Genomic DNA, 20018 nt, shown 5'->3' on the forward strand with positions numbered 1-20018 from the left:
CTGTTTTTGGAAGAAATCAGCTATGTTTTTTAAATCCTGAATAACCCCTTTAATCTCATATTTCCCCCTTAAATGAAGGGGTCAAGTGAGCGCGATTGAGCTACAGTACTAGGTACAGCAGTGACTACCAATGTGGGGTTTGGATCACAAGCACTGAGGGCTTTTCCTAAGGCAGTGTTTCCCAACCAGATTACCTCCCGTTGTTGCAAAACTACAACTCCCACCATGCCCGGACAGCCAAAGGCTGTCCGGGCATGCTGAGAGTTGAAATTTTGCAACAGCTGGAAGCACCTTGGTTGGTTCTCTGTTCAATAACATGGTTTTAAAGGGGTACTCCACTGGAAAATAAAAGTTAAAATCACCAGAAATGTAAACAGATTTGTAAATGACTTCTATTAAAAAATCTTAGTCCTTCTAGTACTTCTCAGTTGCTGTATCATCCACAGGAATTTCTTTTCTTTTTGAATTTCCTTTCTGTCTGACAACAGTGCTCTCTGCTGACACCTCTGTCCATATGAGGAACTGCCCAGAGCAGGAGAGGTTTGCTATGGGGATTTACTTCTACTCTGGACAGTTCCTAAAATGGACAGAAGTGTCAGGAGAGAGCACTGTGGTCAGACAGAAAGGAAATTCAAAAAAACTTCCCGTGGAGCATATAACTGCTGATAAGTACTGGAAGGATTAAGATTTTTAAATAGAAGTAATTTACAAATCTGTTTAACTTTCTGGCACCAGTTGATTTAGAAAAAAATATATATTTTTTCCAGTGGAGTACCCCTTTAAAACCTCCCCAGCCGTCAAATAAACTCATGGCATATACTGTGTTTTAATTAAATCTGGGCACATGCTGAAGTGTTGGAGACTATGAATATCATTTCTCGTTTTAGAACAAACATAACATCTGATTGATTCCAAATTTCAGGGCTTAGCTCATTTCAGCCTTCATGTATTTTTTCTCCTGTTTCCTTGGATGATGTATTCTTAACTTTCTTAATGAGTAGAATGGCACTTTAGCACTAATAATGACAATATAGATTTTTATTTCTCTATAATTCTGGGTTTAGAAGCAGTTTTTCTCAGATCCCAGTTCCTTGATGGTCTTCACTATTACTTGAAGTCTTGGGTGGGGGTTCTTGAGTCCAGGTTTATATTAGCATAGAAGTGTTATGCATTTGCTTTGGATGTTACGTTGTGGATCCATCCTACAAGTCTATTAATGCGGCTATATACTCCAAAATATTTCGGAATGGCGCAGCCTGCTCCCCAGCTTACCAGTCCAACCTGGAACCAGCGACCCCCTGGCTCTTTACATACAAGCGGACTGCCAGAATCACCCTGCAATAAAAGAAACTGGTTATCCAATATACATTATATGTGTAACAAGATTCTGTAAAATAAAAATGTGATGCAGTGTGCGGCGTATGTTCTGAGCACTAACAGGCTGACCTCCCTGCCAGCCCACCCCTTTAACCTCTGCAGCAGTGTCAGCAGCACTTATACGTCTATTTCCCAAAGACAACCTCTGGATATGACACTGAGCACGTGCACTCAACTTTTTTTCCCTATAATGTACTGGTTAATGTTTATATGCTAATGTCTATATGCCAGTACAGTATACTGTGTGTAGTATATAGGCGGTTGTAGAGTTGCCTAGCAACGGGGAACATGAATAGACAGTCCTATGCGCCATCAGTGACTCCTGGGCTGGCTGTCATGACAAGGTATGCGCCTTTTTGGGTCACATAGGCCGGCATTTATCATTGTAGGTGTAAGTGAAGCATTTTTCTACACCTTTTTTTTTGTGTGCTGGTAATGTGTCCATAGTTATTAAATGGTCACAGAGCATTTGATAAATTCTGTGCAGGTCCCATTTTCTGAAATTTCTATTTTCACATACAGCAAAAAGCAAAGCTAAGTCTGGGCTGGTGTAGTTTTTTCAGTGGCTTTGTACCTTTTTTGTGCCTTTTCACAAAAAGGCGCAGTTCATAAAATCCTTCCATATCATGTGTATTGCCAAAATCAGTGGATTGCAACTCAAAATCAGCAGAAATGTGTCAACCAAAAGGCACAAAAAGGCGCAAATAAACCCTGCTTGCGCCTTTTTTGCACCTTTTCTAGACACAATAAACTGTCTAAAGACAATGATAAATGTCAGCCATAGATTCCCTCCCTCTTTTGCTTTGGGGGTTAAACTGCAGAAATTAGAAGTTCTACTGATCCCATCCATTATGGCCAATTCACACTATGGATTTTCCGAGCGGAATTCCACTTGGAAAATACGGTACAGCAGCCTCCTATTGTTCTCAATGGGATTCTCCTGCCCCATTCATAGTATAGAATGTCCTCCACAGATATTCCAGACCTCAGTCCCTACTGAAAGACTAAAAAAGTTAATTCTTTCAACGGAATGCATTCGGAAATGCATTGCTGTCTATGGGGATGGCACATTTCGGAACAGTCCTAGTGCCCACTTGTTTTGCCAATGCTGCAATAAAAGAAATCCCCGCCTGGAATATCTCAGGGAGGAGATTCTGTAGTGTGAATGAGCCTTTACAGTGGTGCTGTGGATGGAACAGCGGTTTCTCTGCTCCTGATCACGTGTAAAGTACCAAAGCCTACACAATTGGCATGAAGGGCATGCTTTTGACAGCTGCCTGCTGCTCCTCCATTCTTGTCATTGGTCCTCAGCATGTCAAGGGGCATTCTGTTAATAATTGACTTATAAATTTGGTAACCATACAATTTTCAAAAGTAAATGTGGGAGATTTATCAAAGGATTTAGACTGGTTTTTCCTGTCTAAATTTGTCGCACAGAAAGTTGCAGTGTAAATATGTGCGACTTTTTTGCGACTTTTGCTTTAGAGGATTTTTAGAACATGATGCATGCAAGTCTATTTTAGATGGAAAAATGCATTGGTGCTGAATTTATCAAAAGCGACTTTTCAGCGACAAGTCGCATTGGCTGAAAGTATGTCAAAATGTCAGACCATGTTGGAGCAGGTTTAAATACAGTCTAAATTATAGATCCCGAAGTCCGTGCACAAAATTTATCTAGAGCTGTGCGCCTTTTGATAGATTAGACGCACAATAGACCGGCCTAACTCTCTGTAGTTTGGTCTATATTGATGCGGGACATAGACAGCTTTGATGAATCTCCCCCCCCCCCCATGAGTCTAAAATGCCGCACACACACACACACACACCTTTCTTACACCAGTGCAATAGCCTCCTGAGTTTGTACAGTAGAATGATATAGCCCATGAATGTGTCCTGTATAGTGTATCCATGGACTAAGGGCCCTATTAGATGGCCAAATGTACACAATAAACAAGAGCCGATCTTGTAGATCAGTGCTCATTTACAGAGCCTATTACTATTTGTGTCCCTTTGCTGCCGTATTTGTTGGCCGCACGTCCCCTGTTACACTGGCAGATTTGTGGCCGATGAGTGACGATTTTTGGCAGATCAGAACAAAGTGATCAGTTGACAAACAAGCATTTATTCATTTATCAGCTGATCGCTGGCCCTATTACAGAGGGCAATATCAGTCCGTTCAGCCGATAATCACCTCATGTAGTAGGGCCCTTACTTAAAAAGGGATTGTTAAGGATAAAAAAAAATGTAATTTCCCACCTCTTTAGTGCCATCTCTTCAGTGGTCCCTGCCGATCTTTGTTTACTGTACTGCAGCAATGATGAGTTCTAATAGGATTCATCTGAACGTCGCAAAACATTCTGGTTCATTAAAGTATTACTGTATCTTTTAGTGATTTGTTTCCTCCTGGTCCCTGTACATTAAATGGCACTGAAGTAAGCGGCAATGCTGTATGCATCGCAACTTGGACATTTGTTGAACTCTATGTTTTTCACCCTAGCCCAGCCCCTCAGCATACTGTACAGGAGCAGGGACTTCTGCCATTGAGCTGAGTTTCTGCTCCTGTAGATACTTTACATGGGAAATCGCAGAACTAGAGTCAGACTAACCCAAAATTAAACTTGAAACAAATATCGAGACATTTACTTATCTCTACACATGACCACTGTATCGAATCTCTGGCCTCAGCAGTCTGGTGCCGGAAATACAGACGTCGGCGAATTGCTTTAAGTCCTTGCCAGCAGTACGATATACATATGGTGCATGTATTTTGACTAATAGGTCTTGGACTAAAGCTCTGTTCACATAGGGGGAGATTTATCAAAACCTCTGCAGAGGAAAACTTGCCCAGTTGCCCATAGCAACCAATCAGCTTGCTGCTTTCAGTTTTTCGAAGGCCTGTGAAAAATGAAAGAAGCAATCTGATTGGTTGCTATGGGCAACTGGGCAAGTTTTCCTCTGCACAGATTTTGCTAAATCTCCCCCATTGTGCTTTGGGTTTTCATTTGGCAAATTTTCTGTAAACATTTCTGGTAATGTGCGCTAAAGGTATACCCTGGAAGTATACAACTTTGTGTACCAAAAATCATCACCCTTTGGCTCTCCACTTGTTGGCCAGCCAGCCATGCTGGGAGTCATCGTTTTGAAACAGCTCAAGGAGAAAAATGAGCAGCAATTTTAACTTTGACATTGACTGAAAAAGCTTAAATATCACCACGTTCTGGTCCCAGTAGATAAAGCTTGTAAAGCCCTAGGCTGTAATAACTGAGAGACACAAGGCATGTGAGCAGCATTTTAAACCCATGTGTATTATTAAATGCTATAGTTCCTTAGTTTAAAACTTTAATTCATTTATTCATTAGGTAAAACATGTAATATCAATTTAAGGAATTTAGGTGCAACAAAGTCTACACTCAATTCTTTTGAATAGTAGGTAGAAATCTTAAAAGGCTGAGTCCAAGGAGTTAAGAGTATTACCATTGTAAAATAACTCACCAGACATGCATCTTTAGTCCCATCTGTATACCCTGCACAGAACATTCTTGGACTTATCTGATAGTGGTAGAGGTCAGTGCAAATATCCTGAGAAATTAACCGAAGGTCAGTCTTCTGGAGAACATCACTGGTAGGACCTAAAAGTACAAAGATTGGTTCAGACAGGTACAGATGCATTGCAAACTACTTCTTTAAAGGAGTACTCTGGCGAAAATGTACTTATCCCCTATCCACATTATTTTATAACCAATATGTGGCTTATTTCTATCAGGCAAATATTTTTTTTAACAGTGCACTTACCATACTCCATTGCTGCCCCCCAACCTGTCAACCAACACGTTGAACCAGTAGGGAAGTGGTGGGTACTGGCAGGAAGGCAGACACGTTGGACATGTGGAGATGTAAGGGGAACAGGATGATCGAGCTGGACCAGAGCTATGTCATAGTCATGTGTGTCCTGGTCGTTGTAAGGATGGATGATCAGCTGGGTGACTTTGAATGCCATCTCCTTCTGGCTGCTTCTGCTAAGGCGCACCTTTCCCAAGATTACCGTCCAAACCTCAGGAGTGGCAAAACTGAAATGTGCAGATAATTTAGACAATAGAGAGATTTGTGAATGTATTATATTCTAATAAGATGTGTGAGAAAAAAAACTACTACAAACAACATGAACAGATACAATTTTATCTGTACTCAGGGTCCAAAAATCCTAAAAAACATTACTGTACAATAAAGGATGGCTGTGATCAATGCTGCAGAATGCAGTGCTATAGAAAAAGGACAGAATTTTATTATTGAAAAGGATATTTCCACCAATCACATTAGTGGCTCAGTGGGTTATACACGTTAAATCACTAATGTTTGCCAATACACTACATTTTCCTAATTTTACTTTTCTTCCCTATTTCAGCCACATCCCAGCCCTCTATTTAGCTTTGGTTGCTACGGGAGACATCTGCCATTAGCTCTTCACTTTCCAATTGTTTCCACAATTTGTAACCATAGAGAAGACACTTGCGGGGTACACAAGTCATGGGACAGTCAGTAAGAGCTGCTGAAAGCTGCCGCTGTGATTTCTACACTTGTATTATATCAGTAAAGTAAACTGTTTTGTTTGAAAATAATTTTGTAGATTGCAAGCCCTCGTGAGCAGGGCCCTCTGTATCAGTCTGTGATTTACTGTTTCAGGTCAGTAGTACTTTTGTATGTGCTATATGTATTTTAACCCCTTATCATATGTACAGCATCCTGGAGCAAAGGCCACACCATAAAATAAATAATAATTATTTTTCTCAAAATTTTCCCAAGAATTCTGAATTGGATGCAGATTTGGGGGGATTTGTTTCAGGTGAATGTTAAAGTACAGGAGTAGAGACTCCCTGCTCACGAGCACTGAACTTCAAGGCACACACTGAGCACCTGGTCCAGCAAATGTGCCATGCTCGAGGAGTAAGCGGGGAAGGCAATATACAAAACATTTACTGGACCGCCTGCTCGGAAAATGTTAACGCAACAGCAAGGCATGCAATGCATGGTTTACCACTCAGAGTTCAGGAACAGAGACTCCTGTCTTTTGACAGAAGTCCCTGCTCTTGTACAAATAGGACATTTGCTGTTCAATCAGAATAAAATTCAGTCAATTTGAGCAAAACCTCAGTAAACGAATTTAGGAGGTTCACTCATTTCTCAATATGAGAATATAGGTAGCAAATGCTACAGAGATTTCAGTCCAGCTCCTTATTTCAAAAGGGGCAGATGATTGGCTTGCAGGAGTGGCACCAACTGTACCCCCTTTACATTTATATTGTGCCATATCATAGTTGGGACAGTGAAACTGTTTGCATTACAGCGTTTTGCTAGGAAATACTTTTCCAGAGGTCACATGGTATCAGAAGCAGGACTGCCCAATCTGCTCTTTAAATTAAGCACCACACATAGGGGATAGGGGACCAAAATGCATGTAAAGCGGGAGCAGAATAAGTTAATTTTGGCCTGGTGCTGTATATTTTCTGTAGTTGGAAAAAAGTTTAGAGCAGTCCCTAACCCAGTGATCCAGGTTTTTTCACTTATCCACTGGACTAATCCTGGACTATTGGTGGTCTTGAGGACTGGGTTAGGGACCTCTTCTCTAGAGTATACACATCCTTATTACTGTAACCAGAACAGATGTTTTTATATCTATACACTATATTAACCTGTGTGAATAGATGGTGTTAAGTGAGTGTTTTACTGAACAATGCAGCATTTCAGTCCTTACATGGCTCTTTCCCAAGGCTTCAGGGGCTGAGAAATACCTATGTAAGGGTTGAAATGTTGCGTTGTTTGGTGACTAAGTGAAGACTGAAAAATCTTTCTTCAGCTGTGAGGTTTACAACACTGTGTGCACTGTTCAATTATAGTCAGAAAAATATTCCCCATTTTTCATGCTGAGCCGCTGATCTTGGTGACACTTAAATCAACATTTAGACACAATTTAATTTATAACTTCATAAAAGGCATTACAGTTTTTAACATTAAATAGTCCACATAACAGAATTGGCCTCCAGATTTAGCCATGTTGATTTTCAGAGAAAAAGAATGTGTTATCATCTCTATTCCGTTATCTGTTCCCCACTTTCCTAAAATATCACCAAATAATGAGGAACAGCTGAAATGTTATAGTGTATAAAATCTACAAAAAAAAAACAGCCCTAATATAAAACACCTGTCTAATGTTGTGTAGGTCTCCCTTGTGCCACCAAAATACCCATGACCTATCAAGGCCTTCATTTCTCTGTGCCTGTGAAGGTGTCCTGCAGTATCTGGAACCAAGGCATTGGCAGCAGGTCCTGTAAGTAGTGAGGTGCAGCCTCTACTGATCTGACTTGCTTTTCGAGTACATCCCACAACACCATGAACTTATTTGCTGCATTCCTCAAGCTGTTCCTGAACACACACATTCCTTCTACAGTCATATCTAATTATTAAAACTAACATCAGACACATTCTATTTTTTTAAAAATGATAAAGATTGTACAACAGAATGTATATGGTGTTAGTTTTATTAATCAATCTGTATTGGGTTAAATTTGTGGAAAATTTTTGGCCCTGAAAATTTCTGGCCAAAAATTGTGTTTTCGGCCTTGGATCGAAAGAGAAGTTGGGGTCGAAAGTATCGATAGGCATGGCTGCAAAATGGGCATGGCCTACTGGGCTGTGGCAGAAGAGCAGGCCTTCGGAGGGTGAGATGTGCGGCAGAAGTGCCCTACACCGGAAGTCCCCAACACCACACTGCTGCTGGGAGGCAGCCATAAAGAACACCCCTGCAAAGGTATGCCTGCAGATAGGGGATGAGGCTAAGCCAACTCTGCCTGTAAGTGTTTTAAAAACAGTGTACCTCTAACTGTTGCAAACTACAACTCCCAGCATTCCTGTTGAAGTTAAGGGAGAACTCGGGTACATTACTACTCATCCCCTATATACAGGGTAGGGTATAAGTGTAGGATTGAGGGGGTCTGGCTGCTGGAACCACCGGCTCTCCTCATGCACACCGACTCTCCCATAGAGATGCATGAAGGGGGTGTGTCAACCACTGCTCTGCGATGGCACATTTCATCCCACTTCCTGGACTACCATCTGCAAGTCATCTGGCTCATCTATTTGTGGAGCACATATTCTGTTTGCATGGCCTACTCTTGCATATATTCTCTGACCATGGAGTACAATTCACCTCCCGTTTCTGGTGCGCTCCCTGTGGACTACTTGAAGTCAAACTAGATTTCTCTTCTGTATATCATCCACAGACCAATGGACAAGTGGAACGTGTGAATCAGGTCCTGGAGAATTATCTGCAACATTACATCTCTGCACAAAATGATGACTGGGTAGGTCTTCTGCCTTGGGCAGAATTCTCCTATAACAGCCATACTGGAGAGTCTACGGGGTCTTCTCCTTTCCACATTGTGTACAGGCCTTCATCCTCGTGCTCCTTTGCCTATGTCTTCAAGTTCTGTGGTTCCTGCTGCCAATTCCTCTTACAGAGACTTTATCAACATTTGGAACCAAACCAAAGATGCCATCTCTCGGGCGGTGTCCCGTATGAAAAAGAATGCCGACACAAAGCGCAGAATGTTTCCTCAGTTCTCTCCGGGCAACAAAGTTTGGCTTTCCTCCTGTAATATCCGAATTAAGATATCATGCTATAAATTTGCTCCTCGGTTCTTGGGTCTGTTTGAAGCTCCGTTTACCTCCTTCTCTACGGATACCCAACTTCTTTCATGTTTCTCTGCTGAAGCCTTCGAGCCTGAACTCCTACTCCAAGTCTTTTCCCTCTACTTCTGTACCTGCAGGCAAAGAGTCTGAATTTGAAATCAAAGACATCCTCGATTCCAAGACTGTCGGTGGGAGGAGATTTTTTCTTGTAGATTGGAAGAACTATGGTCCTGAAGAGCGTTCCTGGGAAACTGAGGAGAATATTAATGCCCCAAGTCCTCTTAGGAAATTCTTCCAACGTATCAGGACAAAGAAAAGGGGGCATGAGGGGGGTGTACTGTAACGCCGATGGTTTGACATCCGCCAACATGTATCTTGATCCACCGTCTTCTGGGGACATGCTGCACGCATGACTCCGCTTTCTCACTGCAGACTGAGAACTGGGACTTCTGCATCTGCTCCTGTTCCTGATGCTTCCAGCAGAGGTCGCGCTGGGTTAGTTGCTCTGAAGATCCATGCATGCCCATGATCCAGCCCTCTCTCCAATCATACACCTGCCCCTGCCATATAAGGAGCCTCTGAACTTCCAGTCTTTGCCTGATCTTCTAGTGTTTATACCTTGAGCAAAGGCACCTGTTATCTGACCTGCTGTATCCTGTTTATTGACCTCGGCTAGTTCCTGACTTCGTTCCTGCTTTATCCTCTGTTACTGTTTTGCCTTTCCTGGATTGATTCGGACTGCCTGACCATTCAATTGTTGTTTGGAGCTGTAACACCTGAACACTTGCAGCTCTGCTACATCTTGCTGTTCCAGGTTCCCAGACCTGGTGCTCACCAGCGCCATCTGGTGCCAGCGGCTCCTTATGCGGTGATCTCTACTCCCTAGTTCCTGATCTGCTAAAGCCAGCTGTCAACCGAGGCCATTCCACCATCAGGATCGGCTAAAAAGAGCTTGGTAATTGACACAGATGGTTGACACCCTGTGGAGGGTTACAAGTAATCTACAATCTGTAGCTCAGCAGCTGGTGCAGAACTATAACTCCCAGCAACTATAACTGACCTTTGGGTCAAGTTTGGGTTTGGGGATATCAGTAGTGTCCTAATATATATTTGGTGGTCAACAACAATGGCTTAAGGGCCCTGTAAGAGATAAGTCAGACGAACATATTGATTTTGGCAGGACTGGTTAAAGGGGTATTCCGTGAAAAATATATCAACTGGCTCCGGAAAGTTAAACAGATTTTTTTATTACTTCTATTAAAAAATATTAATCCTTCCAGTAGTTATCATCTGCTGAAGTCGAGTTGCTCTTTTCTGTCTGACAACAGTGCTCTCTGCTGACACCTCTGCTTGTCTCAGAAACTGTCCGAAGCATTAGAGGTTTGCTATGGGGATTTGCATCTAGTCTGTACAGTTCCTGAGACAAGCAGAGGTGTCAGCAGGGAGCACTGTGGTCAGAAAGAAAAGAACAACTCAACTTCAGGGGATAATTACTACTGGAAGGATTAAGATTTTTTAATAGAGATAATTTACAAATCTGTTTAACTTTATGGAACCAGATGATTTAAAAAAATAAAAATAAAAGATTTTCCTGGAATAACCTTTTAACTATAAAATGTATATTGGGGCATCCCACTATACCCCAACAGATGATCTCAGGATAGAAAAGGATGAGGAGTGTTGGATAACTTCCTTGGGTTCTAGGACAGATACTAGAGATGAGCGAACTTTTCAAAAATTCGATTCGGCCGATTCGCCAAATTTTCCGGAAAAGTTTGTTTCGATCCAAATTTTTTCGCGGCAAATCTATATTAAAAAAGGCTATTTCTAGACTACATACAGCCTTTATAGGGGTATAGAACACTTTGCTGTGTTCTAAAACGCATATGGAGTTTGCTGGGGTAGTGAAATAATACTGTTATTCAGAATAACATGCAGATTACCGGCATCACTTTTAGAATCACTGCCGCACAGCAGCACAATGACAGAGCCTGGTGGTGGCATCAGTGTCAGGAGACCATATTGTGACTGAATGACAGCATGGAGGTGTTGGCAGCATGAGGAGACCATTTAGTGGCTGAATGGCACAGCGTTGAGGTGTTGGCAGCATGAGGACACCATATAGTGGCTGAATGACACAGCTTGGATGAGGCTGAGGCATGAGGACACCATATAGTGGCTGAATGACACAGAATGGAGGTGTTGGCAGCATGAGGACACCATATAGTGGCTGAATGGCACAGTGTGGAGGTGTTGGCAGCATGAGGACACCATATAGTGGCTGAATGACACAGCTTGGATGAGGCTGAAGCATGAGGACACCATATAGTGGCTCAATGACACAGAATGGAGGTGTTGGCATCATGAGGTCACCATATAGTGGCTGAATGGCACAGGGGTGGAGGTGTTGGCAGCATGAGGACACCATATAGTGGCTGAATGACACAGCTTGGATGAGGCTGAAGCATGAGGACACCATATAGTGGCTGAATGACACAGAATGGAGGTGTTGGCAGCATGAGGACACCATATAGTGGCTGAATGGCACAGTGTGGAGGTGTTGGCAGCATGAGGACACCATATAGTGGCTAAATGACACAGCTTGGATGAGTCTGAAGCATGAGGACACCATATAGTGGCTCAATGACACAGAATGGAGGTGTTGGCAGCATGAGGTCACCATATAGTGGCTGAATGGCACAGTGTGGAGGTGTTGGCAGCATGAGGACACCATATAGTGGCTGAATGACACAGCATGGAGGTGTTGTCAGCATGAGGACACCATATAGTGGCTTAATGACACAGCATGGACATGTTGGCAGCATGAGGACACCATATAGTGGCTGAATGACACAGCATGGACATGTTGTCAGCATGAGGACACCATATAGTGGCTGAATGACACAGCTTGGATGAGGCTGAAGCATGAGGACACCATATAGTGGATGAATGACACAGCATGGAGGTGTTGGCAGCATGAGGAGACCATATAGTGGATGAATGGCACAGCCCGGAGTTGCCAGCAGCATGAGTAGGCACTAGGCCTTCACAATCCCTAAGATTAAAAGATCAATTAAGAAATTTAAACCGAAGATTTTGGATAGCGGGTGCTACCTATGAGAAAATTTGAAATTCCCAGGCCCCACAGCGGCATCAGTAACCCATATATTGCCTGAATGACACAGCCTGGAGTTGATTGATGCACGAGTACACACAAGGGCTTCACAATCCCTTCAAAAAAAACACAATTTCAGACATTTTTGAAAAAGATTTTGGGTAGCGGGTGCTACCCATGAGAAAATTTGAAATTACCAGACCCAGGCCCCACAGCAGCATCAGCAACCCATATATTGCCTGAATGACACAGCCTGGAGTTGGCTGATGCACGAGTACACACCAGGGCTTCACAATCCCTCCCAAAAAACACCACAATTTTAGAAAAAGATTTTGGATAGCGGTGCTACCTATGAGAAAATTTGAAATTACCAGACCGAGGCCCCACAGTGGCATCAGCAACCCATATATTGCCTGAATGACACAGCCTGGAGTTGGCTGATGCACGAGTACACACCAGGGCTTCACAATCCCTCCAAAAAAAACACCACAATTTTAGACATTTTTGAAAAAGATTTTGGATAGCGGGTGCTACCTATGAGAAAATTTGAAATTACCAGACCCAGTCCCCACAGCGGCATTAGCAACCCATATATTGCCTCAATGACACAGCCTGGAGTTGGCTGATGCACGAGTACACACCAGGGCTTCACAATCCCTCCAAAAAAACACTACAATTTTAGAAATGTTTTTAAAAGATTTTGGATAGCGGGTGCTACCTATGAGAAAATGTGAAATTACCAGACCCAGGCCCCACAGCGGCATCAGCAACCCATATATTGCCTGAATGACACAGCCTGGAGTTGGCTGATGCATGAGTACACACCAGGGCTTCACAATCCCACCAAAAAAACACCACAATTTTAGAAATTTTTGAAAAAGATTTTGGATAGCAGGTGCCACCCATAAGAAAATTTGAAATTAACAGACCCAGGCCCAGCAGCACCATCATTTTTTTATTTGAAATTTAAAACAACATTTGCATGTCCCGGACCCCAGCATGTGGGTACGAAGGACCAAATCCAACAAGCCCCCAGGGCTCATGTGGCCGTGAGATTTAGGCGAAACGTCTCCATTGCCTTGACGGCCATTGTTTCCAAGACTTCTCGCCAAGGCAAACCATGTGAAGAACAGCGTAACACCGCCGTGACCTGCACACATGGAAGGGCCACTGAGACTTGTCCGGGCAGTGGAGGCTTAAGACACAGAGGAGGATGTGGAGGCGGAATAGCACACTGTCGCAGGACCAACGGGCTGACAGAGTGTAGCAGGAAGCAGCATTGAGTACACACCAGGGCTTCAGAATCCCAAAGAAAAAACAACCATTTTTAAAATAATTTTAAGAATATTTAGGACAGCGGGCGCTACCTATATGTTGCATGAATGACACACCCTGGAGTTGACTGATGCATTAGTACATACTAGGGCTTCACAATCCCTCAAAAAAAAAACACAACAATTGTAGAAATTTATGAAGAAGACTTATTGATAGCGGGTGCTACCTATGAGAACATTTGAAATTCCCAGACCCAGGCCCAGCAGCGCCATCAGTAAACCATATATTGCCTGAATGACACAAACTGGAGTTGGCTGATGCATGAGTACGCACCAAAGCTTCACAATCCCTAATAAAAAAAGACAAACATTTTTGACGAAAAATTTTAACGAAAAATTAGGACAGCGAGTGCTCTCTATATATTACCAGAATGACGCAGCCTGGAGTTGGCTGCAGCATGAGGAGACCATTGAAATGTGTGATTTTTTTATTTGAAATTTAAATCAAAATGTGTCCCGGACCCAGCCGTGTGGATACAAAGGACCTAATCTCAAAAGCACCCACAGGGCTCATGTGGCCGTAAGATGTAGGCCCTGACCGGCCATTTTTTGTTTTTGTACCTTTGTTTAAGAACAAGCGCATATCCAAGAGTCCAGAAGACTCTATAATGCAGGACGGTGGACCACCAAAAGACATTCTTCTATAAAATAATTTTTTTATGAAATAAAGAAGCAGAGTTCATCCCTATGCGTATTTTTTTTTTAATTTTTACTTAAAAAATCACATGCAACAATCGTTCAATGGTGTAATGGTTATTATTGTGGAAAATTCAAGTTTATTACTGTGATAATTATCAGAAAATTTGAAAAAAACACTACCCAAGAGTGTTTAATAACCCCATACATTGCACCATAAATGTTGAAATTTGAATTAAGCATGTATGTATGTATTTCAAAAATACTAAAATTGAAGGCCCAAGCCCAGAAGCATCAGGAAGTCAAGTACTTCCTGAAAGACACAGGAGCAGTCAGGAGTAGGCATCAGCAGTACCCAAGAGGCTTTAATCATCCCTTACATTGCACGATTACTCGCGAGATCGAGCAATAACAGGTGTGTTATTCCCTCAGATTTCCGGGGCTGCACGCGCACTACACTGAACGGACCAGCGTGTGTCTATCTTTCACCGACAGGTGCGGGTAACCCGCTGAACCCCCTTCACGATAGGGATCAGCGATTGCAATTATTTGCCAGGAAAGAAGAATCACAACTAAGCGCCGGTCATAAGCTCGGGTTCATTAAGACCCTGCCCTTTGTACACACCGCATGTCTCTACTACCGATTGGATGGTTTGGTGAGGTCCTCTGATCGGCCCCGGCGGGGTAGGAGAAAGCCCTAGCAGAGCGCCGAGAATTTAAAGATCATTGTTGAAATTAGCATTAAGCATGTATTAGCTACTGCTAAACTTCCACAAATTTAAGGCCTGAGGCATCAGGGAGGCAATTATTTCCTGAAAGACACGGAATGAGTCATTTGCAGTACCCAAGAGGGTTTCATAACCAACCCCTTACATTTAAAGATCAATGTTGAAATTTGCATTAAGCATGTATTTAGCTACTGCTAAACATCCAAAAATTGAAGGCTCAAGGCCTGAGGCATCAGGGAGGCAAGTAGTTTCTGAAAGACACAGAATGGGTCAGGAACAGTCATTCGCAGTACCCAAGAGGGTTTCATAACCATCTCCTTACATTTAAAAGTCAATGTTGAAATTTGCATTAAGCATGTATTTAGCTACTGCTAAACATCCAAAAATTGAAGGTCCAAGGCCTGAGGCATCAGGGAGGCAAGTATTTCCCGAAAGACACAGAATGAGTCAGGAGCAGTCAGGAGCAGTACCCAAGAGGGTTTCATAACCAACCCCTTACATTTAAAGATACATGTTGAAATTTGCATTAAGCATGTATTTAGCTACTGCTAAACATCCAAAAATTGAAGGCCCAAGGCCTGAGGCATCAGGGAGGCAAGTATTTCCCTCAAGACACAGAATGAGTCTGGAGCAGTCAGGAGCAGTACCCAAGAGGGTTTCATAACCATCCCCTTACATTTAAAAGTCAATGTTGAAATTTGCATTAAGCATGTATTTAGCTACTGCTAAACATCCAAAAATTGAAGGCCCAAGGCCTGAGGGCAGGGAGGCTAGTTCCTGAAAGACACAGAATGAGTATGGAGCAGGCATTCGCAGTACCCAAGAGGGTTTCATAACCCCATACATTTAAAGATCAATGTTGACATTTGCATTAAGCATATATATAGCTACTGCTAAACATTCAAAAATTAAAGACCCAAGGTCAGAAGCATCAGTGAGGCAAGTAGTTTCTGAAAGACACAGGGTGATTCAGGAGCAGGCAATCGCAGTACCAAAGAGGGTTCCATAACCCTAATTGATAACCCAAGAGGGTTTCATAACCAACCATAATTGGGAAATTTTGGTGTAGCAGCTTGGTTAATCTACTCTGAGGCATCTGGCATTGGTGGCTGGAAATCCTAGCTGATCCATCCCTGATTCATCTTGACAAACGTCAGTGTCTCCACATTTTTAGTGGACAGACGAGTTCGCCTTGGGGTGACAATGGCCCCGGCCGCACTAAACACCCACTCTGATGGCACACTACTGGCCGCGCAGGACCGCTTTTCCATGGCAAACTCTGCTAGTTGTGGCCATAAATCAAGTTTGGCTGCCCAGAAGTCCAGCGGATCTTCAATGGTTGTTGGCATGGCCATGTCAAGGTATGCCACCACCTGCTGGTTCAGGTCCTGCTCCATGTCTACCTGCTGCTGATGAGTTGCTTCACTATGCGGGTGAAGGAAGCTACTCATTAGCGACTGTAGACTCAGGCTGCTGCTGATTGAGCTGGTACTGCTCCTCCCACCCCTCCCCTCCCCAGCAGCCATGGCAGTGGAAGGTGAGCGCAGAGGGCCCCCCGAGTCAAACCTGCGAGTGGATGGACCATGTGGCCGATAGGCATCAGCCAACTGACTACGTAGAATCTCTCTGTAGTAGGTCAGTTTGTCCTCCCTCTCAGTGGGTGTAAAAAAGGCCCCCATTTTGGGACGGTAGCGAGGGTCTAATAAGGTGGAGATCCAGAAGTCATCCCGCTGACGAATTTTGACAATTCGGGGGTCACTACGCAAGCAACTGAGCATGCATCGTGCCATTTGCGCCAGTGACTCGCAGGGACTACCTGCCTCCATCTCCACTGCATACTGCCACGGTGTGTCTGGGTCCTCTGTCTCAACTTCCTCATAACCCTCCAGCTCCTCTGGCTGCTCCTGCTCCTCCTCTCCTGTTCGAAGACTAGAAACACCGGTCATCTCATCCAACCTAAAATGTGCTCCGCTCTGCCCCTCATCATCCTCCTCCTCCAGTTCAGCCCCCACAGGGCTCATGTAGCCTTGAGATGTAGGCACAACCTCTCCATTGCCTTGACCAGCCATGGTTTCAATAATTTGTTATAGGAAATGTAGGAGTGGAATTACGTCGTTCATGGCGTAATCCAGGCGACTCACAAATAATGTGGCTTCCTCAAAGGGCCTCAGCAAACGGCAGGTGTCACGTATGAGCTGCCACTGGTTCACATTGAAGTTACACAGGGGAGTACTCCTATCTGCTTGGATCATCAAGAAATCGGTGATGGCTATACTTTGTTCGTATAGTCTGTCCAACATATGGAGGGTGGAATTCCAATGTGTTGCAACGTCACAAATAAGACTATGTTGTGGGATACCGTTCTGACACTGCAGCTGAAGGAAGATGTGCTTGGCGGTGTACGAGTGGCTGAAGTGCATGCACAGTTTCCTTGCCATTTTCAGGATGTTTTGCAAATGGGGTGAAGACTTGAGGAAGTGCATGACAACCAGATTCAACACGTGCGCCATGCAGGGCGCATGTTTCACACTTCCTTGTCGCAGCGCGGACACGATGTTCTTCCCGTTGTCTGTCACCATGGTTCCCATTTCCAGATTTTGTGGAGTAAGCCATAGTCGGATTTCTTTACGAATGAACTTTAGCAGTTCCTCCCCTGTGTGATTCCGTTCGCCAAGGCAAACCATGTGAAGAACAGCTTGACACCGCCGTGCCCTACACGCATGGTATGATGAATGGCCACCGAGATTTGGACATGCAGTGAAGGCCGAGGACACGGTGGAGCATGAGGAGGCGGCGTCGCACACTGTAACAGGACCAACTGCCTGGGAGCGAGAGCGTGGAGGAGGAAGCGGTGTGACCTGTCCAAGTTGCTGTTGTGGCTGTGAAGGAACCACATTTACCCAGTGAGCCGTAAAAGACAAGTATTGTCCCTGCCCATAGTTACAGCTCCACACGTCGGCGCTGCCGTGCACTTTTGAACATACCGACAGGCTCAAGGACTGGCCCACCTTCTCTTGTACAAACTTATGCAGGGCTGGTACTGCCTTCTTCGCAAAGAAATGACGGCTTGGGACTCTCCACCTCGGCTCGGCACAAGCCATCAATTCTCTGAAAGGTGCAGAGTCCACCACTTGAAAAGGGAGGGACTGCAACACCAGCAACTTGGACAGGAGCACATTCAACTTCTGCGCCGTTGGATGAGTGGGCGCATACTGTTGTCTCTTGGACATGGCTTCGCCGATGGATTGTTGGCGGAATGTCTAAAAGCGGGAGAAGCAGGAGCGACAGAAGGAGGGTTTGACACACAGCTCCCTTCGGCTGAGGTGGTGGAGCCTTGGCTGGATGAAGGAGGGAGCGGATGGCCACTGGGTGATGCAGCAGGCTGGACCACTACATCGGAGCCACGGTTCTCCCAGGCCGCTTTATGGTGGCGAAGCATGTGTTGACGCAGGGCCGTGGTGCCAACATTGGGACCCTGGCCACGCTTCACCTTCTGCCGACAGATCTTGCATGTGGCTACGTGAACCTCCTCCGGATGCCTTATGAAAAACTTCCACACCGCCAGGTAGCTGATTTTCCCACCCGCTGTCCGCACTAATTGACTGCTACTGGCGCCGTCTCCAGGAACCCCTGTTCCACTACCTCCCGGAAAGGTAGGCTGCCGCGAAGCAGGTGGTCTCCCCCGGGAACGTTTGGCTCCTGAATTTCCACTACTGCCACCACGCTGATTGCCAACCGTGCTACCGCCTCAAGGGCAACCTGCAACTCTCTTCTCCTGATGATGATGAAGCCCCTTCTGCACCCGGCTCCCAATTGCGATCGGCTTCATCATCATCAACAGTTGTGTGCACGTCACTGATGTCCTCCTCAGGTTCCCCAACAGTGTCTGCTTCAGGACCCTGAACACTTGCAACACCGCCTCCCACGTCACTCTCCGCATCACTACCTGGCCGCCTAGTGGAGCAAGCGGCGCATGTCTCCTCCCCTTCTTGGCTGTCCAGTAGCTGCTGACTGTCCTCTATTGGATCGTCCTCAGTAAATAGTGGATCTGAACCCACAGCATAAGATACTTCTTTAGGAGAGGGAACAGCATAGGACAAAGGCAATGGGAGGACACGGACTGCTCCCGGGCCATGCCAACTGAGGGTTGTGTCTGAGGAACCCACCGACTGTTGACTGGGGGTGTCAGATGTCACTTGTGATGATGTGGATGAGCGTGTTAACTAATCGACTATGGCAGATGGGTTGCTGGTGGAGACACGACCGCTGGCTGATAACGGGAGCTCAGGCCTCTCGCTGCGACTCCTGCTGCCACTCGCCCCAAGTCTGCTGCCAACTCTGCCTGAAGTATTTAGGCCTCTGCCACTCCTCTGTGCACATCCTGGCACTTCTCTGCCTGACATACTTAGTGCGTTTATGAGGGTATTACAATACACTACACTACTCTAAACAGTATTTGTCTAGAACAGCAGCAGGTGATTACTTACGGCTGTCCTTGAACAGTATGTAGGCCCTTTACCAGATTAACAGGTACTAGATGGTCCAATACTTGGATGTACGTATGCGGTATGCACTGATGAGGGCAGTAATATGCCTAACTATTAGCAGAAAAAACTCTGTATTTTTGTAAAACACCAGCCGGTGGATACTATCGTTTGGACTTTGACGGTATGGAGCACCTTGACAGCTTAACAGGTTCTAAATGGTACAATACTTGGATGTACCTATTCGGTATGCACTGATGAGGGCAGTAATATGCCTATTAGCAGAAAAAACTCTGTATTTTTGTAAAACACCAGCCGGTGGATACTATTGTTTGGACTTTGATGGTATGGAGCACCTTGACAGCTTATCAGGTACTAAATGGTACAATACTTGGATGTACCTATGCAGTATGCACTGATGAGGGCAGTAATAGGCCTATTAGCAGAAAAAACTCTGTATTTTTGTAAAAAACCAGCTGGTGGATACTATTGTTTGGATTTTGACGGTATGGAGCACCTTGACAGCTTAACAGGTACTAAATGGTACAATACTTGGATGTACCTATGCGGTATGCACTGATGAGGGCCTATTAGCAGAAAAAACTCTGTATTTTTGTAATACACCAGCCGGTGGATACTATTGTTTGGACTTTGACGGTAT

The 20018-nt window shown here is 44.4% G+C and overlaps 1 protein-coding gene across 5 annotated transcripts in view; it reads right to left on the reverse strand.

The window, feature by feature from the left end:
* Nucleotides 1–689: 689 nt before the first annotated feature.
* The window catches only part of TMPRSS6 (transmembrane serine protease 6), a 133913-nt gene continuing 114584 nt past the window's right edge, over nt 690–20018 (reverse strand). For all 5 annotated transcript variants that reach the window (XM_056524118.1, XM_056524117.1, XM_056524121.1 and 2 more), the window contains 3 exons: nt 5170–5444; nt 4870–5006; nt 690–1335 (listed from right to left, as the gene is read on the reverse strand). In XM_056524118.1, the coding sequence (XP_056380093.1) occupies nt 1165–1335; nt 4870–5006; nt 5170–5444 (583 nt within the window). In that variant the 3' untranslated portion in view covers nt 690–1164. The remainder of the gene's footprint in view (nt 1336–4869; nt 5007–5169; nt 5445–20018) is intronic.

The sequence above is a fragment of the Hyla sarda genome, chromosome 6 (assembly GCF_029499605.1).
Source record: "Hyla sarda isolate aHylSar1 chromosome 6, aHylSar1.hap1, whole genome shotgun sequence".
NCBI classification, from domain to species: Eukaryota; Metazoa; Chordata; class Amphibia; order Anura; family Hylidae; genus Hyla; species Hyla sarda.